Source organism: Manduca sexta, chromosome 12 (genome assembly GCF_014839805.1).
Source record: "Manduca sexta isolate Smith_Timp_Sample1 chromosome 12, JHU_Msex_v1.0, whole genome shotgun sequence".
Lineage (NCBI taxonomy): Eukaryota > Metazoa > Arthropoda > Insecta > Lepidoptera > Sphingidae > Manduca > Manduca sexta.
This window is the reverse complement of record NC_051126.1, coordinates 5,699,358-5,720,624: the sequence shown is the minus strand read 5'-3', so window position 1 is coordinate 5,720,624 and position 21,267 is coordinate 5,699,358. Positions and strand designations below refer to the sequence as shown.

Sequence of the window (21,267 nt, the reverse complement as noted above, 5' to 3'; positions counted from 1 at the left end):
ATTCTTGCCTTTCAAATTTGTATGTATTGGTTATATTTTTCGTTCGCTTTAACGACTTAAAGAAAACATCGTAAGAGAACCTACATACCTAAGAATTCTACTTCAGAATTTCGAAGTCATGTGAAGTCAGCCCACCAGTACTAAGCCAGCACAGTGGTCTAAGGCGTTACACCCTCTCAGTAGTAGAGCCACGAGCTCCACTGTCAGCAGTATGTAATATAGAGCAGGTATAAGCAAGTCTTACGAATAAAATAAACAATTAAGAAATCAAACTTTATATTGAATAAAATAACAAGATCATGGTACAAGTTGCCGTTATAAAATTGATAATACAAAGCATAAACTTAAAGCTAATCAGTCTCTGGTTGTGCGGCGCCACCACGGCACGCCGGTCACGTCCTCCTCGCACAGGGTCACTGTCGGCCTGCAAACAAAAACACCATGTTATAGCAAAATGTTTGAGTAGCAATTCATAAGACAATTTATACATTTCTTGGTAAGTAAAAGCACATAATATTTGTTTATATGTGAACCGGAGTTCCTTGGGTTCGATTATAATCAATAAATGGGTTATGTAGTAATTTATGTGTTTACAAATGTGATTCACTCATGAATATTTCTTTAGATTGCAGTTAAAACTAGATTTCTTCTTTACCGTTCTTAGTTACAAAATAAAGAATAAAGTGTAGTTTAAAACTAGTTACCTATACACTTGAGCGAGTGGTAATGTTGACGTCAATAAAGAGCAAGCTTGGGCTGGCGGTTCCTGAAAACATGCCTGAATAAAATAAAAACGTAATAACTACCAATTGTTAAATTCATGTAAATAACATTTGTAAGATGCACAGGTTTGATCATTATTATCTAATTACTGTTTTTTTAATTACTTCAAAATATTGGTATTAAATACACTTGTTAAAAAAAGTGTATTAGTAAGAGCAACCATACATCATATTTTTGCTGTAATTTTATAATACAATTCATAGTTTCCATGATCTCTTGTTAATGAACGATTATCGTCATTTAAAGTGACCTGTATGGACTGCATGGGTATGTGCATGTTGGCGCGTAGTTTCCGCTGGCGGATCTCGCGCCGCACGCAGCACTGCACGCCGAGCAGCACGCAGCACACACACGAGGAGAGGCATCCTGAACAAGTTGCACTATCAGTATTTTATGGTTATTTTTGTAGACTCCACTTTTCTGCACTTAGCTCATAAAAACCTGTTAAACCTTTTGTCTAAACTATATCGCTGTACTATTATATTAGACGAGTTGTCATACGAATTCGTATTGATTATAAATCAATAGCATTTAGTTTAATAGTTAGTTATAATAATCTATACTATTATATAAAGCTGAAGAGTTTGTTTGTTTGTTTGAACGCGCTAATCTCAGGAACTACCGGTCCAAACTGAAAAAATATTTTTGCGTTGGATAGCCCTTTGTTCGTGGAGTGCTATAGGCTATATATCATCACGCTATACCCAATAGGAGCGGAGCAGTAATGGCTAATCTTAGGAACTACCGGTACAAATTGAAAAAAAAAATTTGCGTTGGTTAGCCCTTTATTCGTGGAGTGCTATAGGCTATATATCATCACGCTATACCCAATGGGAGTGGAGCAGTAATGGCTAATCTCAGGAACTACGGGTCCAAACTGAAAAATTCTTTTTGCGTTGTATAGCCCTTTGTTCGTGGAGTGCTATAGGCTATATATCATCACGCTATACCCAATAGGAGCGGAGCAGTAATGGCTAATCTCAGGAACTATCGATTCGAACTGAAAAATTCATTTTGTGTTGAATAACCCTTTATTTGTGGAGTGCTTTAAGTTATATATCATCACGCTATGACCTATAGGAGCGCAGCAGTAATGGCTAATCTCAGGAACTACCAGTTTGAACTGAAAAAATCGTTTTGTGCTGGATAGCCCTTTATTTGTAGAATGCTATAGGTTATATATCATCACGCTATGACCATTAGGAGCGGAGCAGTAATGAAACATGTTGCAAAAACGGGGACAATTTATTAGTTTTGAGAGCTTTCGTTGCGTGCGCTGCGTAAACGGTTAAAGTTATGCAATAATGATGTATGACGGGATTGTTCCTCTTAAAAAGTTCTAAAAAATATATTATAAAACAAAGTCCCCCGCTGCATCTGTCTTCCTGAACGTGTTAAACTCAAAAACTACCTATCGTATTAAGATGAAATTTGGAATGGAGACAGTTTGAGAACCTGGGAAGAACATAGGCTACCGGGAAACTACTACTTTTATAACGGAAAACTTTAGCCTGAAAAACTTTATAACGCGGGCGGAGCCGCGGGCAATAGCTAGTATAAACATATACATGAGAAAGTGACATGTAAGCATCTTACCTATGTATACTAAAACTCCTAGGTCACCATTGCGGTTTGTGCGTCTTAATACAATTCCAGCTATACACAGTGATATACCAGTCAATATGCCAACCACAAATATCACCTGAAAAAAAAATGTATATACATAAAGTTTCTACTATTAAATACTCCATTAAATTTAATAACTTATTATCTTCCAATATAAGTTTATATATTGATCAAATATTAACTTATTATAGTTTAGTATACACAAATTAATACTTGAGACTAAAGAAAATATATGCACATAAAGATGTTTGTGTATTTTATATGTTCTACATTTAACAAATCACAACTGTAGTAAAAGGACTATTTACCAACTGTAACTATAAATAATTGTTCTTCACTTAAAAATTGGCACTCACCTGTAAAATATAATAGCACACATACTCAAAGCCAGGGCAGTGACCACCGCAGGCTCCTATAATGGGTACCTCAGGACTAACGGATGGTATGGGTGGCACTGGTGACCTACTCACAGTATGTGTGCGAGGCTCCGGTTCACTTAGAGGTAGAGAGAATGCTGAAGCACATTGCGGGAATGTGTACACTTCAGAGGGTGATCCTCTCACAGGAACTTTCTCACCCTTCTTGTAACTACCATACCATGTTGATGCACCATATGGTGACTGATACACAGGTGATGGTGGCCCGTAATCTTTTATAGTACCATTGTAATAATGTGGCATCTGAAATTATTTTTTATATATTAAACATAGCTATCCATATCCATAATATTATAGTCGCTATAATATTGCCAGGAGCAGTGAAATTATTGTAGATTTATAGATTGTTCATGATAATTTGCAATGAAAGCTCAATTACAAAACTACTTATCTTGGCACAAAAAATAGACATTCATTATAATATTAATATGGTATGTAATTTAGTGTATCATAAAACAAGAGAAAGAACTTGAAATTTATTTGAACCTGTAGCACATTACGGTATTATGGTGCCTATTTTTCTTCTTAACATAATAACGGCTAAAACCACCATTTTCATAAAACGTAAGATACGTACGTGGTAGGCATTGTCGGATGTCGAGCTGTCTGTGCCTGTGACTTGATACACCGGCGTGTTAATATCCTCCGCCCACGGGTACTTTGCTCTTTGTTCTGTAGCGGACGCAAACTGCTGCTCACTTCTCGGTACCACTGTCGTCTGGTAAGGGTGAACGCTTCTCGGCGACAACTGCTGCTTAAACATTTTCTGAGATCCTGTTACCTAAATATAAGCAGTTCAATAAAAAAATAATTTATGACTACTAGAACGACAACATGTAACACATAGAATCAAATTCTTAAGATAGAAATAAATGCCTCTTACCTCATATTATTTGAAATTAGCAAAAGTAAATAATACAAGTACGTAAAACTATTTTACATAAATTTTCTGTTACTTATCATTATTGTTTTCATAAATAATTTCGCAAAATGTAAAACGAACACAAGCAGCGCGCCATATTTATTTCTCCAAAAACAAAAATATATAGATAATATAAGATAGGTGATTGTCTGTGTTATAGAAGACATTCTATGTATGTAAATAATATAATTCATTCATTCTTTTTATTCCGTTCCTTATGTTAGCATTTATTGTATCTATGCCGTTTGACAATCTGTCTAGTGTTGGGCAAGAAGTTATTTTTGATAAATGTTTTGTTCTATATACTAGTCATATGGGATAATCGATTATGAAAGGTTTTTTTTTATTCTAAACTCATGCCTATTACTATTACCCACTTATATTATTTTCTTAAAAACATTTATGTAAATACCATATTCATTTATGGTATTTACATAAATGTATGTACTACCATGGATAATATGTTTAACGCAATATGGGTTATAACAAGAAATGATCGAATGATTCTGCAATATACTTCACCACGGCACTATATTTGACATGAACATGTTCTTTAATGTTCACATTTCAATCTTCATTCAGTTTTCTTTCAAGTGACTTTTCGACTATTTCAATTCAATAATTAACACTTTATAGCAATACTATTCATAGCAATATACGATCAATATGTGGTTAATTCTTTAGTGCAAATTTTTATAAACAGAAGAGAGGAGGTGAATTTGAATTTAAGTCAAAATAAGGAAATGAAAGAAATAATATTTGGAAGTGCTTACAGGAAGAGCTTCAGTTTTAAATCATAGCATAGAATTTTGACAATCGGTATGAAAATTAAATTCAAATATCATAAACTATGATCTTTACAACAAATGCAGCTGGCATCATGAATGAGGATAATGATACATTGGGTCCCACAGCCAATAATTTTTGCAGGGATTACATTCGCGGATGTTGCACACGAGAAAACTGCAGATACATGCACGAGATACCGCCAAAGCCTTTTTTAAAAGAACTCTTCCGTTTTTGCCATGATTTTCAAAATAAAGGATGTTACAGAATGAACTGCAAATTCATACATAGCACAGTGGAAGATGAGGAGCATTTCTATACGTCGGGAGTATTTCCGCGCGACCCGCGTACCATACCCGTCTGTCAAGCGTACATACACGGATCTTGTGCAAACAAAGAATGCAAGTATGTACACCCTCCTGAAGTTGGCACTGAGGCAGTTTCAGTTCATACTGTCCCACCTCCACAGTTCAATCGCCCGCCGCCACCGATTAGAGATGATGATTCCCCCCCAGAGGCTAAATTCAGAAGGTTTGCATTTGAAGAAAATGGATTAGAAAATCAAGTGTTAACCACATCAAATATGTGCCTCAATTGTGAGACACTGGATCACAAAGTAAAATTATTACATGATAATATAAGTGTATTGTTAAAGAAGGTAGCTGATTTGACAGAGAAGAATCTTCAGCTCACTTCCATGAATGAATTTTTATTGGAGCAAACTGCTTCAATTAGGACTGATCAGTCATGTGTGATTACATCTAGACATGGCACATCAGCACCCGTCTCCTTGGCAACAGTGAGTGTTACTCCAGTTGTTAGTCTGGCAGGAGCATTGCCTGCCTTGGTACCTGCTGCAGCTACATCTAATTTGGCCTTAGCCCCAGCTGCATCACGGGCACAACTACTAACTCCTGCTCCGCAGATACTCACTGTAAGCACTACACAGCAACTTGTAGGAAACTCTGGGGCACTCATTGTTACTAGTGCTGGTGCTCAGCAGCTTATGCAAGTCAGTGACTCTGGGACACTAATGGGCGGTGGTCAGACAGTAGTGGCTGTGCCTGCACAGTTAACTTTGGCACCACCAGCTCAACAGTTAATGGGTAACGCATCTCAGACTGCAGTGCAACAGTTAGTTCAGCAGTCTGCCCTGCAGCCTCAACTTGCACCACAGCATCAAGCATCACAATATGCTACTCAGCAGTCTGTTCAACACTTGGCTGCAGCACAGCAGTCTGCACAACACCTGGCTCAACAGTCTGCGCAGCATTTAGCTGCCCAACAATCTGCTCAGCACTTAGCTGCACAACAGTCTGCTCAACATTTGGCTGCTCAACAGTCAGCACAACATTTGGCTGCACAGCAGAATGCACAACATTTAGCAGCTCAACAAAATGCACAACATTTGGCTGCTCAGCAGTCTGCTCAACATTTAGCTGCAGCTGCACAACAATCGGCGCAACAACTTGCTGCAGCAGCCCAGCAATCTGCACAACAAATTGTAGCGCAGCAGTCGGCACAACAATTAGCTGCTCAACAATCACAGCAACAGTTGGTGCCATCAGCACCGCAGCTTATGCATCAAACTTCAACTCAACAAATAACAATCTCAAGCACTAGTCAACCAATGGCTTTACCTAACTCACAGGCACAGCCTATAACATTCCCTATTATATCCCAAAGCATACTGCCACACTGAGATATACTTGGGTTTACTATGTTTTATGGATTGTGATTATGATGTAGAATTAAGCATTATTAGAATTCTAAGTTATGTATTATGTTTGCTTGATATAAGCAATATCAATTTACTCATGTAGTATTCTGGCAAATTTTAATGTTATTTTAAAGAATCTACATTTTGTTGTTGCTAATTTAGAATCTCCTATGTGTGGTATCTGAATATTAAAGTACACATAGGAGATTGCAATAACAATCTACAGTGTTATGTTAGTATGATTGAAGAAGTAATGATGTTTGAAACAGTATTTTTATGATGTTTAAATAGTTATAAAAGGGCACTACATTATTATGTAAAGTGACTTTGGACTTATGGGGTAAAGTAACTGTCATAGATTTTGGTATGAGACATAGCTGTCATGCAGCATAGTTATTTTTTAAATGCTGATATTACAATGCATTGTTTATAACTTCATTTTTCATTTTGCATAGGATAATCAAATACAAATTCATTAAACATATTTCTAGATCAGATTAAATTAATTCATTATTACTTTGAATTTGTATTGATTTAAACATAAATATTATTAAACATTCCTGTTTGCAAATGAAATTTACAATATACTTTTGTAATTTGTAGTATGGATAAACATACTGGAACTTGTATTCGAGAAGTAAATGAGTTAACTTGATGGAAGTGAAAACTATACTTTTTTTTTTTTGAAATTTTGTATTTGTAAAACATAAGAGATATTTTAAGTTTAGATTGGGACAAAATATACTTATTTCACCCAAACAGACTGAAATATCTGCATAAAAATCTATCATTTATGTAGTAGACATAATGGTTGTGTATGTATACAATTTCTTTCATACATTATCAATATATTGTCATGATACAATATCAAATAACTTGTGGTGTTATGCTTAAAAAAATAATTAACTCCTATTTAATATGCGTATACATGTGATTTTTTTGTTGTATATTCATTCTGCATGTGTCATCATTAAACATTTTCAGTGATCTTTGATATGCTGTAAAACTAATTAGGTAAATTATTTTTACTATTAAAAGGACTGTTCCACAAAGATGTGTTATAATATTTTCCATAATTTTAGTCGCTTTTGTAATTATTGGCATCGTTTCCGTAGCTGGGACATTCGGTTTTTTGATATTTCATTATTTGTCCAATTCGCCCAAGTGCAAAGTCTCCAGTGTCGTCGAAAGCTATAGTTGTTACATTTGTTGGTGTATTTTCTACGTATTTCAAACGCCCTGTGTCGTTTTCATGCAAGAAACCTAAATTCTTATTAGCAATAAATACGGTGTTTTTATAGAACGATATCTGGGCCATGTCGCTAGAAGTGACGTTGCTAATCCAAATTGGCGTAACCGATGTGGACTTCAGCAGATACAGTTTGTCTTGCTTGATGTAATAGAAGTTATTTTTGTCGTCTATTTCCAGTTCTCGCAATGATTCTAGCATTTTGAATGGAATTTTATTTTTTCCATCCAGGAGATAAAGCTTTTGGGTACCGTCATCATTTTCAGTGAAGTATAAATTGCCATCTTTGTCAGTGAAGATCATATCTATATTATTAGAAGTGAAAGCATATGGTACCGCACATTGCTTCTTATAATCGTAAACGTATATACCATTCTGAGTTGCGAAGTAAATTTTACCGTTCTTTTTGTCTGATGCAACTGAGTAGCTCGCATCTTCGGGTAAACCTATAAATTAAAATAAAGCAATTAGCCAGTCTAAAAGTCTGCATAAGCGTCTAATTAGTCAGCTTATACCTATTGTAGCTAGCATACAGCAACATACTGGGCATTATGAGACTTAGGGCTCCTTCTAATTTGGCTCGCACGGCCGGCTGCGCGGTTTATTTGAAGGCGTCCTAAACATTTTATCGGGTGAAGAGCGCAGTGGAGAGCTAGGCCTTTGTAATTAAAAGTTTTGTATTATATTGCTGTCGTTTTGGGTTTACCGCTCACCATCAGGCGAGTGGCATGCTCGTAACTGCAGTAAAAAAAAACCATCTGGGGTAGGTAGGTGATAATATACGACCAGACATGTAATTTAAAAGGATCGTCAACGGTAATATTGCTGTCACAATTGCAAATCGATTATAAAATTATGGACTTTTGCGTAGTTAGTTGCGTTAGAATTGAATTTTTTTTTTGTATTCCGTGATAGAGGATATGGTAAGTGGTATAATATTTACTTTCTATTAGAAGTCGAGAGTGATATGAATTTTGTAGTATGTATAAGCCTGGTAGACATCGAACGAGCAACCTACGCGCTAATCTCGGGGACTATTAAACCGATTCCGATTTCATTTCACGCGGGCGGAGCCGCAAGCCCAAACTATTCTAATATAAAACAAGGGATTTCGACGCATTTAGAATACTCCATCGCAAAACATAAAACTACTTAAACAAAAAGTATAAAAATAATAAAACTTTCGCACAGCATGTGTTTCCCGTAGAAAGGCTATAAAGAACAATATGTAGCCACAGAACTGTTCCGTATCCAAATTACTATTTATAAATAAAGCCTCAAACAGACTGAGCAAGTTTCTTGCATATACGATTCGTTATAGCAAAATAACATTACAAACATGGTAAAAACTAAAATTAATTAATTACTTACTTAAATTAATATAATTCTTACCTGGGACGTTTTCAGGTGTAGGTGATTTATTTTTTAAAACGTAAATGTTGAACGTGTAACCGTTTTCCTTTCTCTCGTTTTGTACAAAGAACAAATTTCCATAGACGTCGTAGTGAGCATCAGTTGGATTTTTATTTCCGAGGTCGTAAGTTTGTGCGAGACGATAGTCATCATTATTAATTTTTAAATCAGATGTACAGCTTTCTTTACGCAGGTCGAAAGCAAAACATGTGTATAAAAATATTGGCCAGAATATCAGCCACATTATAGAGATTTTTTAAAAACACAAGAGCTCGTTATGATGTCTTGTTTAACTGTGTATTAAAGTAAAAGTCCGGTCTCTCGTTACCTTAGGTTTAATAGTTTATCCATCTTAATGATTCTATTCCTCTCAATATACTTGATAAGTGTAAATAAACAAATAAATTATAACGAGGCAATAAATATAATAAGAGTAACAGCTGCTTTTATGTATTTCATGATAAAATAAATGTGTTTAATGGAAGCATTGATTTCTTATTAATAACAATTTAAAAAAATTAAAGAATATTTTAGAATCTAAAATAATACGAATATAGTCACAGTAAGTACTAGAAAGTCTAAATTGATTGTTTTTAAACATTACATGGTAAGATCCGCAAGCAAAAGCTATTATAATTCAACGGGTGCAAAGTAAAAAGAGTTATATACAAAACAGCTAGTTTTCTGGAGAGCGTATAATAAGAAAAAATGCTCCCATTTTGTTTATTTTAAACTAAATTTGTTGAAATTTTCATTACCGCTTCATTATTTCATATGGCATCTACATGTATATTTACTTTTTAGTTAGTTACTGCAATAATAAAAAAATCTCAAAATTGTAGTTAACTTTTTTCAAAAGTGCAAAGCACCCGTCGAATTATAATACGAAATATACATATCTAAGGTAAATGTACCTACCATATTACGGTATATTATGGCATTTGCTACTTTGAATGATTGAATTATTTGATGAATTCAGAAAAGGTAGAAAGGCGATAGGAATGGAAACTGTTTTATTCGAAAGACTGTTATTATAAGATGAATTTAGAACATTATTTAACGTCTTAGCCTTTAATTTATATCATTGCTATTTTACGGCACCTCTAGTTTGTCTCTAATTGCGTGTTATGTTGAAGCATACGTTTTCTATATAATAGCAAAAACAAAATTAAGTGTCTTCAAGTATATATTTAAATAGACTAAAATAATTATAATTAAGTACTTACTTAATGAAATAAAAATCCAAAATTTTGTCACAAGTTCATTTTTTTTAAAATTACTTCCATTAAAAAATGGAAAGATAATGAAGTCAAAATTAAAAAAGGAATATAGGTAAGTGCCTAAATTGAAATAATCAACAAACAAATAGAAATTATTCTTCATTTCAATGCTCTTTTTTTCTCTTTCTAATATATGTGGTTACTGGAAAACCCATTTGTGCCATCTTTATAACCCATTCAACTATAAGAGATTCCTCTTTCGGGGTCAGTACAGTTGGAGCTCCCGTATGATCTTGCTTTTGTATTTTTCATGCACTTCGTCATATAGCGTTTTTCTAGAAATATTATAAACTTAGGAAGCTTTGTAAAAAGATATAGTTCCATCATTAATTTCTTTTAAAGCCTTTTGAAGGGTTTCGGGCGTATATTTATTTCCTTTATTTATTTTTTACATCACACTGTTATTATAATTATTATATTTGTTACTAATTTCGTAAAATTATAAACTCTGTAAATAATACCTAAAATATCCCGAAACACCCCCCCCCCCCCCATTATCATTATTTGTGAAATAAAAAACACAGAAACTAATGTTTTTCCTTCTCCTCAAATTATACTCCGGGTATACCAGAATAAATGACATGAGTGAAAAACTCGTGCACTTTATTACGGGCGTCAAAAAAATTATTTAATTATATAATTTCTTAATAGTATACAGGGTCATTTCGACATTGCGTTACTAAATGAAACCACAGGTTCGTGGTGACCTCTGCTAACACTGTGCCAAATATTATTCATAAGTAGCGTATATTTACGTCAATAATCCCGATTTTAGATTTAAGGTTTTTTGATCACGCTGTCTCTAAGCGCGCTTAACTGAAGTGAATGAACTACGTCACAGCTGGTGATATTATTACCGAACCTATAGGGTTCAGAAGGTCAGCTCACAAATAAACTCCCAATTCGTTCACTGACTTGTTTGCAGCAGTTCATTGAGTCAATAATTAATTACTACAAAAAATATTTCGTCAATTATAATTTATAAACGTTATTTTCGTTAATAAAATAGTTTTCTTACCAAAAAAGTTACTTACATAATTACTAAAGTTACAAGATTTTAAATCTATTGGTATCGTATTTTTTTAGATTCTACATGATATTCCGACATTTATTTTAATTCCAACATTAATATTTCGGTTTGTCATAATATCTAAAAGAAGACTACGTAGACATTACCGAACGTCATATTATGCTTTCTGTACCATTTCTTTGCTAGATAGGTACACTATGGCAACGCGTCCGAGTCTTTGACCGAGTCTGAAGAGCGCGCGATTATTTAATACAATAGTCGTACTCTTTCTCGCCTAAACTCGCAGTGTTGTCAGTATAAACTTTTTTTACCAAAAAGCTTGGTAAAACGACACAACATTTCAAAAATTCTGATATTAGATTTTTTTTTATTACATGATGTTCTAACAGATTTAACACACAATGTATTACGAAATAAAATAAGTACTGATTTATGATGAAATTATTAATGAAAAGTCTACTTAATTAAAATAATACACAGCAATATTTTGGTATTTTTGAAACATTATTTTAAGTAATAAAGTATAATAGAGATTTTGGATTCTGTCATTCATTTTCAATAGGCATACAGGGTATAAAATAAACAAGATATTGCACAATAAGGTAATAATAAAAGTTTGGTAACACTGCGATGGCACGTGTTAGTTGTAATACTCTGGCTCGTCAAATATCGTGTACCTCCAGACTAGTGTTGCCAGGGTCAGTTTGTTTAAAATCAAGAAGGTAAAACAAATCGAGATTTAGTGTTGTAGATCGGGACATAAAAAAAGCAAGTATTTTTTTTAAATTTAAGTTTTATGTATTGCGTTTTACAAAAAATATCACTGCATGTCATGCTAAAGTTGCGTTTTAATTTGGATTTCTGTTTTAACATCAAAGTACAGATCGCCGGGTAGTCGCATCTCTAAGCAAGAGAATAAAACAAAACTGTACGTTCAGCGCTAGTGAGATGATACGTGCTATTTTGATTGCATTGTCGCACTCAACACAGTGATGAATGCGTAGTTTATTTTTTCATAATACTTAATGGTTTTAATAATTTTATTGGTGCAAAACGGGTCACGTCCCCAGAACTCTGAAAATCGGGACGTCTCGCGCAAATCGGGACATCAGGCAACACTACTCCAAACCCTTTGTGGAATTCACTAAACTCGTGTGTCGCGTGTTGGTCGGTCAGGCACAAAGAAATTTAAAATGGTCCCCTAAATGCGACCTTAACACGTATAAAATAGAGTCTATTTTTAGAAATATTTTTTGTCATTTTGAATATTTTACGATCGCGAATTTGCATCGTTGACGCGTACGCGAAACTGAACTAATCACAATCTATTGATTATGTTTCTATCGGAGGCTGTCATTACGATTTTAATGTGGATTTATGAATTTGCGATAGGTACTGAATGGAAAAATCCAATATCATTTTGTCCGACCCGGGATTCGATCCCGTGACCTTAGCAAAGCATCCGTACTATAATACAACTGCGGCACCGAGGTAGTCACAAATTAACTGTATTAAAAATACTTTGAAGTGTGAAACCACTTTTAAAGGAACAAGCAATCTACAAATCATCATTAGGTATTGGTAAACGCATTTACTATTTTGAAAACATGTTAAGATACCTATTGGGACGCCGCGCCGCGCCGCGCCGCGACGTATCCCGTCGCTCGACATTTTTACCTCAAACTATCACATTACCTAATTATTATCAAGATTGTAACTTCGTTATTAATTGTTCGCGTGATATGCCAGACTTGAAGAATGATATTTTATTGTTATGAGTGTTACAAATCTAACCGTTGAACGTATTTATTATACCTACTTATCTACTAAAATGGATGAACTACCTACATTAGAATGTGTGTGTTTTGATTTAAAAGAATAAATCACTTTAAAATTACGGAAATCATGTGTACCTAACTTATTCAGTTGTGGTTGTTTGATTAGTGTCGTTTGCTTATGATAATAATTTGAGCATAGAAAATATTGTTCTGATGAAATGTGATGATTAGTGCGTGATGTTTATGTTGGCGTTGGATGTCCACCTGCAAGGTGGACAGACGACTTGATAAACGTCGCGGGAACACATTGGATGCAGGCAGCTTTCGACAGGTCCGACTGGAAATCTTTAGGGGAGGCCTATGTTCAACAGTGGACTTTATGTGGCTGATGATGATAATGATGTTGAGGTATGTGTCTTTTTGTAACGTCGGCGTAGCGTCGTCGCTGCTGGTCTAATTGTTGATTGAGTGATGTGGCACGACACAAAACCCTAGGTAGTTAAAGCGCCGACATCAGCTGTTCGGTTGCGGCGCGGCGCGCGGTGCGACGAACTACCCTTGCGCTCCGAGTGTGCATCACTCGTTTGTGTGCGTGAGCATAATATTATCAATGACTGTGTGCGATGTTGCCGCTCCGACGAATTCTAGTATAGTAGTAGTGGCAAAAGGGTGTGTAAAAATAAAATGACTATTTGAATATTTATTTTGTTCGAAAATTTTACTTTTTTGTTTTTGACCTTAGGTTAGAATAACTTATAGTAAACTGCTTCTTTTAAGATGACTTTCTCGCAGTTAAATTTAAGTCTAGGGTTACAAAATGACCCTGTATAAAGTCATACGACAATTATATGCAAACCATCGATATAAATATGTATTTTTTATGATTTTATAAAATAACATTAATTTAAAGTTGATGGCGTACTACGCTAATTCATTAATTTGACATAAAGAGTAATAATTTCAGACTCGATTATAAGAGGTAAAACAAAGAAAAACATATACCGTAATTACCTCACAATAATCTGCCTTCATCATTAAATTTAAATTGATATTAAATTTGTAAAGAAACTTAACACCAGTTAGAAATAAAAAACAAAACCATTTCGGACTGATTTGCCAGTACTGCGGCATACGTACGCAATATCGTTCACCGCCTTAATTCTTTGCACATTATGACGGTAGTCAGAAATATGACCATTTCACTAATAATATGCTTTATAATAAGTATATAACTCGAATTAGCTATAAAACATTCTGTTGATAACTACTAATCAATCATTCCACAAAATTATATTAATTTAACTTACCGGTATCATATGAAATTCTTATGAAAATTACACTGTCCCTTACGCTCACCGACAACAGAGCCGTACGGAACTAGTGTATTTGCGACTGACTCTTTCAGAGGCAGTACATTTAATTATTATATGGATTTTGTACTTACCTGTTTGGAATGCTTAAACACAACAATACGAGTGTCGCCTCATTGCAATGTATTTTCTCTAGTTCCTACAACGCTAAAATTTACTACAATTAAAAAAAACGCGTTTTCAGTTTTAGTGTGTGTATTATAAGTTACCTATGCCTTCTACTATTACGACTAATTTAATGGGATATAATAAGTATGTATATTTAAAAATAAAAATATGTAAATCCAAGCCATTGCGCTAGGCAGGCAGTCGACATTCGGAAACTTGTAGATGTAGGTAGGTACTTCATATTAGTAGAATTTGTATATAAAATGTAAACAAACTGATGTGTTTTATTTTCATGCACAAGTTAATGTAGTTAGTTATAATTGCTGGTTATTGTAATTGTTATAGTAGAGAAGAGAAATTCTACACAGAACTGTATAGCTCTCGAGTGTCCGAACCAACACCTTCTACACCTGGTAAAGATCCAAGAGCAAAATTAGTGAGACATCATACGGAGGATTTACCGGAAGAAAGTTTGTATGAGATCAAGAATGCGCTGAAACGCATGAAGAAAGAGAAATTGCCTGGACTGTATAAAGTCACATACGACCTCACCGTCACCTCCTGCTGGGTGGGAAGCCAGTGTTAAAAAAACTCCAGCTGTTGTTCAACAAAGCACTTTTTGAAGGCATAACACCAGACACATGGAAAAATGCGGTAGTTATACTTCTACACATGAAAGGAGATGTCACCAATCTTGTTAACTAACGACCCATTTCATTGCTCAGCCATGTCTATAAACTCTTCACTAAGGTAATAACGTTGCGAGTTACCACGAGGCTAGACGCCGCATAATCCACTGATTGTGTTCCACTGAACAGGCAGGATTCAGGAGTGCCTTCTCTACGGTTGACCACATCCACACAGTCCGCCAAATAATGGAAAAGTGTATAGAATACAACCAACCCATCGCAATGGCCTTTATCGACTTCGAAAAGGCTTTTGACACGGTAGAACATTGGGCCGTCGTACACTCTCTCCAAAGATGCCAGGTAGACTGCAGATACGTGCAGGCAATCAAAGAGACATACCAGTAAAATTACATGACCTGACAAAGCCAGTGCCCATCAAGAGGGGAGTGAGACAGGGGGACACTATGTCATCCAAGATGTTCACAGCATGTATGGGGCACGTATTTAAGCTTATTGATTGGTCGGATAGAGGCATCAATGTAAACGGGGAATATCTGTCACATCTTCGCTTTGCAGATGACATCATTCTGTTTGCTAACAACAGCGAGAATTTGCAGACCATGATAGAAGAGCTGTGCTCCGCATCAATTAGTGTTGGTCTAAAAATAAATACTTCAAAAACCAAAATTATGTGCCCCGATTCCGACACTCAATACCTGGTTGTGGGGGGCCAACGCATAATGAGAGTCGAGGAATACGTCTACTTGGGCCAAACTTAGAGTCTCGAGAAAAATGAACAAGACCGCGAGATCAAGCGTTGCATCCAACTAGGGTGGGGAGCTTTTGGCAAACTGTCCGATGTACTCAAAGCCAAGAAAGTGCCTCTGAACCTCAAACGCCGAATGTTCGAACAGTGCGTCCTCCCCGTCATGATATATGGTGCTGAAACCTGGTCGCTCACCAAACAACTGAGTCATCGACTTCAAGTTACCCAGAGGGCTATGGAGAGAGCTATGTTGGGTATTTCTCTTCGAGATATAGTGTACAATACCGAGATCCGCAAGAGAACCAGTCTACGAGACGTAGCCGAAGTCATAGCACGAAGGAAGTGGAAATGGGCAGGCCACATAAGCCGCACATCAGATGGCCGATAGGGGAGGAAGGAACTAGAATGGAGGCCAAGAACTGGGCACATGAACGTGGGGAGGCAGCCGCGAAGATGGACCGACGACATCATTCGAACAGCCGGGAAAGACTGGATGCGGAAAGCCCAAGACCGCGCTAGTTGGCGAAATATGGAAGAGGCCTTTACTCAGCATTAGGTAGATGAAGGCTGAAGAAGAAGAAGAAGAAGAACTAGTTGTGATAGGATGTGCAATTGAAATACTAAGAATTAAACATCAGATGAAGATGTTTTTATACACTCATTAAAGCTGCTCCTAATACTAGTATTTAAGATTTGTTTACATTTTTTATAAGTACGACAAAAATTACATACATTTAATTTCCCTTTAACTTAGACGCAATCAGAATCTAAAAATCTTGTATATTTCATACTATACAAATCAATTACTTCTATATTTAATGATTTTACGGTATTTAAAGTTAACAATTGACAAGGCTTTTTTGTGAATATTGGAATGCAATCGTGACCAGAGTCCAGAATCAATACAGCTTTTTTTGCAAGTTCTTACTAGGCGCATATAAAATGATTACAAAATTTGTCAAGAGAGCTTCCACTATCTATACAGTGTATGTATTACACCTAACACTTTTTGATATAAATAATACATTAGATTGGCTATTTCTAATACTATTCATGTGCTAAAAATTGGGATCACTGTCCGCCATATTGTTTTCGTTTTGTTCCTCCATTTGGTACTGCAAGTATGACGGTAACCTGCCCTGTCTTTCACCTTTGATCTTGTGAATTTTCCATCTGTGACCTTGTAGTATTTTTCTGAAATTACGAGTAATATAATAATTCGATAAAACAGAAACGATTTTTTAAATTACTGGTTATAAATACTTGGGTGGTGGTGGTTATAAATACTTTACTTATGGGTGCAATAACAATTTTACCTTGAATCTTGGCTAAGAAATATTTATGAGGATTTTTTTTACAAAATAATGTGTTAAGTACAGTACCAATGTTCTGTTTTAAAATGGGGGAATGGTTACCATAGTTTTACATTATACTCACATCAAATCTTGAACATGGGTACCTATTTGGTAAACTGAGTTGCAAGCTACTTATATGAGTACCTATAATATTTTTACTTACTTAGTGTTGAACTTCTTATAGCAGACGTCACACTCAACTGTGCCCTGCCTAAGATGTATGTCTTTGATATGCCTCTTCATATCATGTTGGTATGAAAATGCTTTATCACAATAATTACACTGAAACAAATGTACATATTTATGGAATAATTTCACGCGTTTATTCCTAAATGAATTGGCAAAATGTGCCGTCGAATATATTTACGTCCCATAATGAAAAGCTATTTGTTGTATTTTATATATTAACAATACAAGGCAATCTGTGTTTGGAATAACACCATTACAAATTTTGATAGCCTGTTCCAATTCGTACATGCTCTGCTTGTCCGAAATATCACGAACCGCAGAGTCTTTATATTTCAAACCAAATGGGAGGAAGAGGTGGTATATTGTGATAGATACGTAAAACTGTACCTAATGGTGTTTCTGTTAAGGACATAGTTTAAGAACTAACCCGCAAGCGCGAAATTGATAACCACAGCGTTTTCTTACATTGGACCATGGCTAGGTAAATAAATTGGATGTCAGAATTACGGCGCTTCACATCTCCAAGGAATGATACTTATTTTTAAACTTTTTTTATTGAGTTGTCTCACAGATGTTTATTTCCAATGATGATAGAGTTTGTTACTGTACCTTATGTGGCCTCGCTGTACTATGAACGTGTCGCATATGTTTAGCGAGATTGCTTGATGTTGTGGTTGCTTTTGGACACTGGGTGCATTTAAATGGTTTGTCCACTAGATGTGATCGTTTATGCACTTTTAATAGATCCATTGTTCTACCTTGGTATGGACATACATCGCATTTGAAGGGAAATATGTTTTCATGTATACCCCTGTAATTTTAAACAATACATACATATTGTTACAAAATGGAAAAAATAAAAAACATTTTTTTATAAATAAATCATCTGATATAAATAAATTCTGTTTCAGATTTTGAATTTTGTGTGCATAATATCTAATATAACATTAATTTCTATAAATAAAAAATATTATTTTACATACATACATATGCACTAAAAGGCTTGCATTTGAATAGGCAGTTTTACCACATATATCACATAGAAACTTTCTTTTTGTTACTTCCTTGGATGGCTTTGCATTTGCATCATTGTTCTCTATACTACATTTTGATAGGTGATTGTTGTATGATGCCTAAAAGATGGGATAATTAATACAAAAAGGTATTACACATGTATCAACAATCAGCAAGTTTCTCTCAATCAAAACTTTACAATTTTCTTTTACTAAAAATCATTTTACCAGCAATTACTGCATTAAGATCACAAAAAAATGTTAAGGGCTCTTAATTCATTAAGGTTCATCATAAGTATGTAACTGAAAAAAAATTCAAACTTTCAGTATATTTTCAATCTATATTTAATTCAAATTTATATTTAGTTCCGGTTAGTGTTAAAAATTATTTTATTTGGGCTACTGCATTGTTAAGACTATAAAAAACATTAATAGTTACACTGACCAGATCATAAAACTGTTTGTTACAAGTGGAACAACTCCACAGCTCTGAATTGTCTTCAGAAAATACTGGTGAGGGTATGTTGTATGACTCATCACTGTCACCCTGCACTCGGCTGTCATCATAGGCACTGCAAACTGTTTGGCATTCTATAAAAAAATACACATTAATTAAAAATAAATAAAAGAGTAATCTCTAAAGTTGAACTTTGAATTAATATATAATAGATACATTTATTTAACTGAAAAATTAGGAATAAAAATGAATATAATTTTTATACAAAGCTTTACATAGTGTGCACAAAAACTTTTTTACAAACATGTTTTATTGGGCATAAATTCCAATACTGAGCAAATAGGAGAATTTTTTTTTTTATTAAAAAACTTCATAAACTTCATATTATTTTTTGTACTTTACCCTTTTTAATTGAGACATCCAGCCATATTTTGTTACTTCTTTGACACATTTCTCTGAACACAATACATCCATTTAACAAGTCCAGGCAATTTTGGCACATGTGTTTAGAAAAATTGTCTGATTTATTCATCTGTAAGCAAAAAAATAATAGATATTAATACTTCTTTGCATTAAATTGTTTAAGAGATGAATGGATTGGAAATTCTTTTGTTAAAATTCAAATTTTAGTTTGCCTTAAGTATATTGTTTTAGTTTGTTCTATTGGGAATAAATATACATATAGCAAAAGTGTGCTTAATGCCTTAGTGTGATTACTAAAGCGATATTTGTTAATAGGGCTTATATAATTTCGAGGTAAAATTCAACAGAAAAACGGAATATTTAGAATACTTACAGTTACTCCTGAAAAGTGTTGAATTTCTTCAGGTATATTTGGCTGGGAAAAATTATCAAATATGGGTATATCACCTTTTTCTTCATTGCAAATTCTACACATGCTTATATTTAATTTTTTTGCTGGGTGGCTGTGGATGAAATATAAAACTAATTGGAAATGGTATTTGGGCCCTAAGTTTTACGTTTGCTAAGTAAATAACGGATGTTAAAGTTAGTGGAGTTCAAATCCGTCTCAGCTTAGCTTTTTAGGTTTAATCATATAAAGTTAGTTTTGGATGAGATGAATAGTTTGTAAATTTTTTGAATATAATTGTTTGAAGATACATACATTTTCTTTATTTTTCTTTTCTTCTTCTTTTTGTTCTTTTGCAAAGCATTCGCAAATAACATGGATTTAAGTAATAAAAGAGAAGTCATAACAATAACTAGACTTGAATTAGATACACAATAATCCGATATTGATGGGCAGAATTTATAATAAACGTTTTGATTTCACAACACACTCATTCTCGCAAAATAAAATATCAACAAAGATTGACATGAAGAATGAACATGAAGTATGACTGAATAAGAAAAAAAATATTTTTATCTCTTTCTAATAAGAAGTAAATAGATATAACTATATCACTTTTATGCAATAAATTTTAACCGATAATAACCGGACATGGAACATTGTCTATTCAATTTCTAGGGTTGTGCATCGTTGAAACAATTGATATGAATATCAAGATTAAAGTTTGAAAGGATACGATACTAACAGTAAGAAGCGGTATACAAAATATACTCAAATAAAAGAATTACCATCTGAGTTTGACAGAACTAAAGTATAAGAGGTGAGTTTCGTTTATTTTTTTTTTAATTAGCCCTTTTTATTTCAAAGGCAAATAATTCTAACCCACATAGTGAGGATTCCTATTTAGACAAACCAAGTATAATATTACGAACTAAAAAAGTTGAGAGATCGTTAACTCAGACCCAGTAAGGCTGTCTGTTTATGTCGTTAGGATATATCATATTTATGGGACAGCAAATTAGCTAAACAACGGTGATTAAGTTTAACAACGATAATCGAATAGATCGATTATTTTCTTTATAAATCTTTTTTTTATATATTTTATCCATCCTTATAAATAAGGTTTACGTTTTGGAATTATGTCACTTGAGATTTAAATTAAACTATTTTACGAATTTTATAGCGAATTTAATATTTTACTTTTCTCCCGACGTTTCGAAGACTTTGCAGCTTTCATCGTCACGGGGGGAGGGGGGGGGGGGACTGTAAAATAAAATATACACCTCGACAAAATTTGTAAAAAAGTTTAAGGCGATACCTCAAGGTCCATTTTCATACATTTTGTTTCACCTTTAATCTGGGTAACTAAACAAGTATTGGCAAGTAAAGAATTTAAATTCACCTCTAGTTAGTGATTAGTTCTCGCAGTTGAAAGAAAAACGTAAAAATAATTAATAATCATGGATATTTCGGCCTTTAAAATTTCGTCATATTAAACTAATCACTAACTAGACGTGAATTTAAATTCTTTACTTGCCAATACTT

At 34.3% G+C, this 21,267-nt stretch overlaps 4 protein-coding genes across 5 annotated transcripts; 1 reads left to right on the top strand and 3 right to left on the bottom strand.

Annotated features, from left to right (window-relative positions):
• Positions 1–259: 259 nt before the first annotated feature.
• On the bottom strand, positions 260–4,055 carry LOC115453536. Of its 2 annotated transcripts, none has more exons than XM_037437811.1 (7): positions 3,730–4,055; positions 3,424–3,627; positions 2,766–3,089; positions 2,380–2,485; positions 1,034–1,149; positions 705–778; positions 260–424 (listed from the first exon to the last, which is right to left on the bottom strand). In XM_037437811.1, exons 2-7 carry the CDS (start codon positions 3,607–3,609, stop codon positions 355–357), a joined length of 876 nt encoding a protein of 291 aa, XP_037293708.1. In that variant the 5' UTR covers positions 3,610–3,627; positions 3,730–4,055; the 3' UTR covers positions 260–354. The 2 variants fall into 2 exon arrangements, with proteins under 2 accessions (XP_037293708.1, XP_037293710.1); XM_037437813.1 differs by having other exon boundaries at positions 705–766.
• A 7-nt stretch (positions 4,056–4,062) lies between these two features.
• Positions 4,063–7,326, top strand: LOC115453533 (probable basic-leucine zipper transcription factor P). The gene has a single exon (XM_030182234.2). It carries the CDS (start codon positions 4,619–4,621, stop codon positions 6,254–6,256), a length of 1,638 nt encoding a protein of 545 aa, XP_030038094.1. The 5' UTR covers positions 4,063–4,618; the 3' UTR covers positions 6,257–7,326.
• LOC115453535 lies at positions 7,318–9,279 on the bottom strand. Its single transcript, XM_030182235.2, has 2 exons — positions 8,916–9,279; positions 7,318–7,969 (listed from the first exon to the last, which is right to left on the bottom strand). Exons 1-2 carry the CDS (start codon positions 9,178–9,180, stop codon positions 7,353–7,355), a joined length of 882 nt encoding a protein of 293 aa, XP_030038095.1. The 5' UTR covers positions 9,181–9,279; the 3' UTR covers positions 7,318–7,352.
• Positions 9,280–14,571: 5,292 nt separating this feature from the next.
• On the bottom strand, positions 14,572–20,294 carry LOC115453537 (zinc finger protein 680). Its single transcript, XM_030182237.2, has 8 exons — positions 20,038–20,294; positions 19,708–19,837; positions 19,314–19,443; positions 18,900–19,045; positions 18,429–18,574; positions 18,051–18,252; positions 17,416–17,534; positions 14,572–17,091 (listed from the first exon to the last, which is right to left on the bottom strand). Exons 1-8 carry the CDS (start codon positions 20,124–20,126, stop codon positions 16,956–16,958), a joined length of 1,098 nt encoding a protein of 365 aa, XP_030038097.1. The 5' UTR covers positions 20,127–20,294; the 3' UTR covers positions 14,572–16,955.
• Between the last annotated feature and the right edge of the window lie 973 nt (positions 20,295–21,267).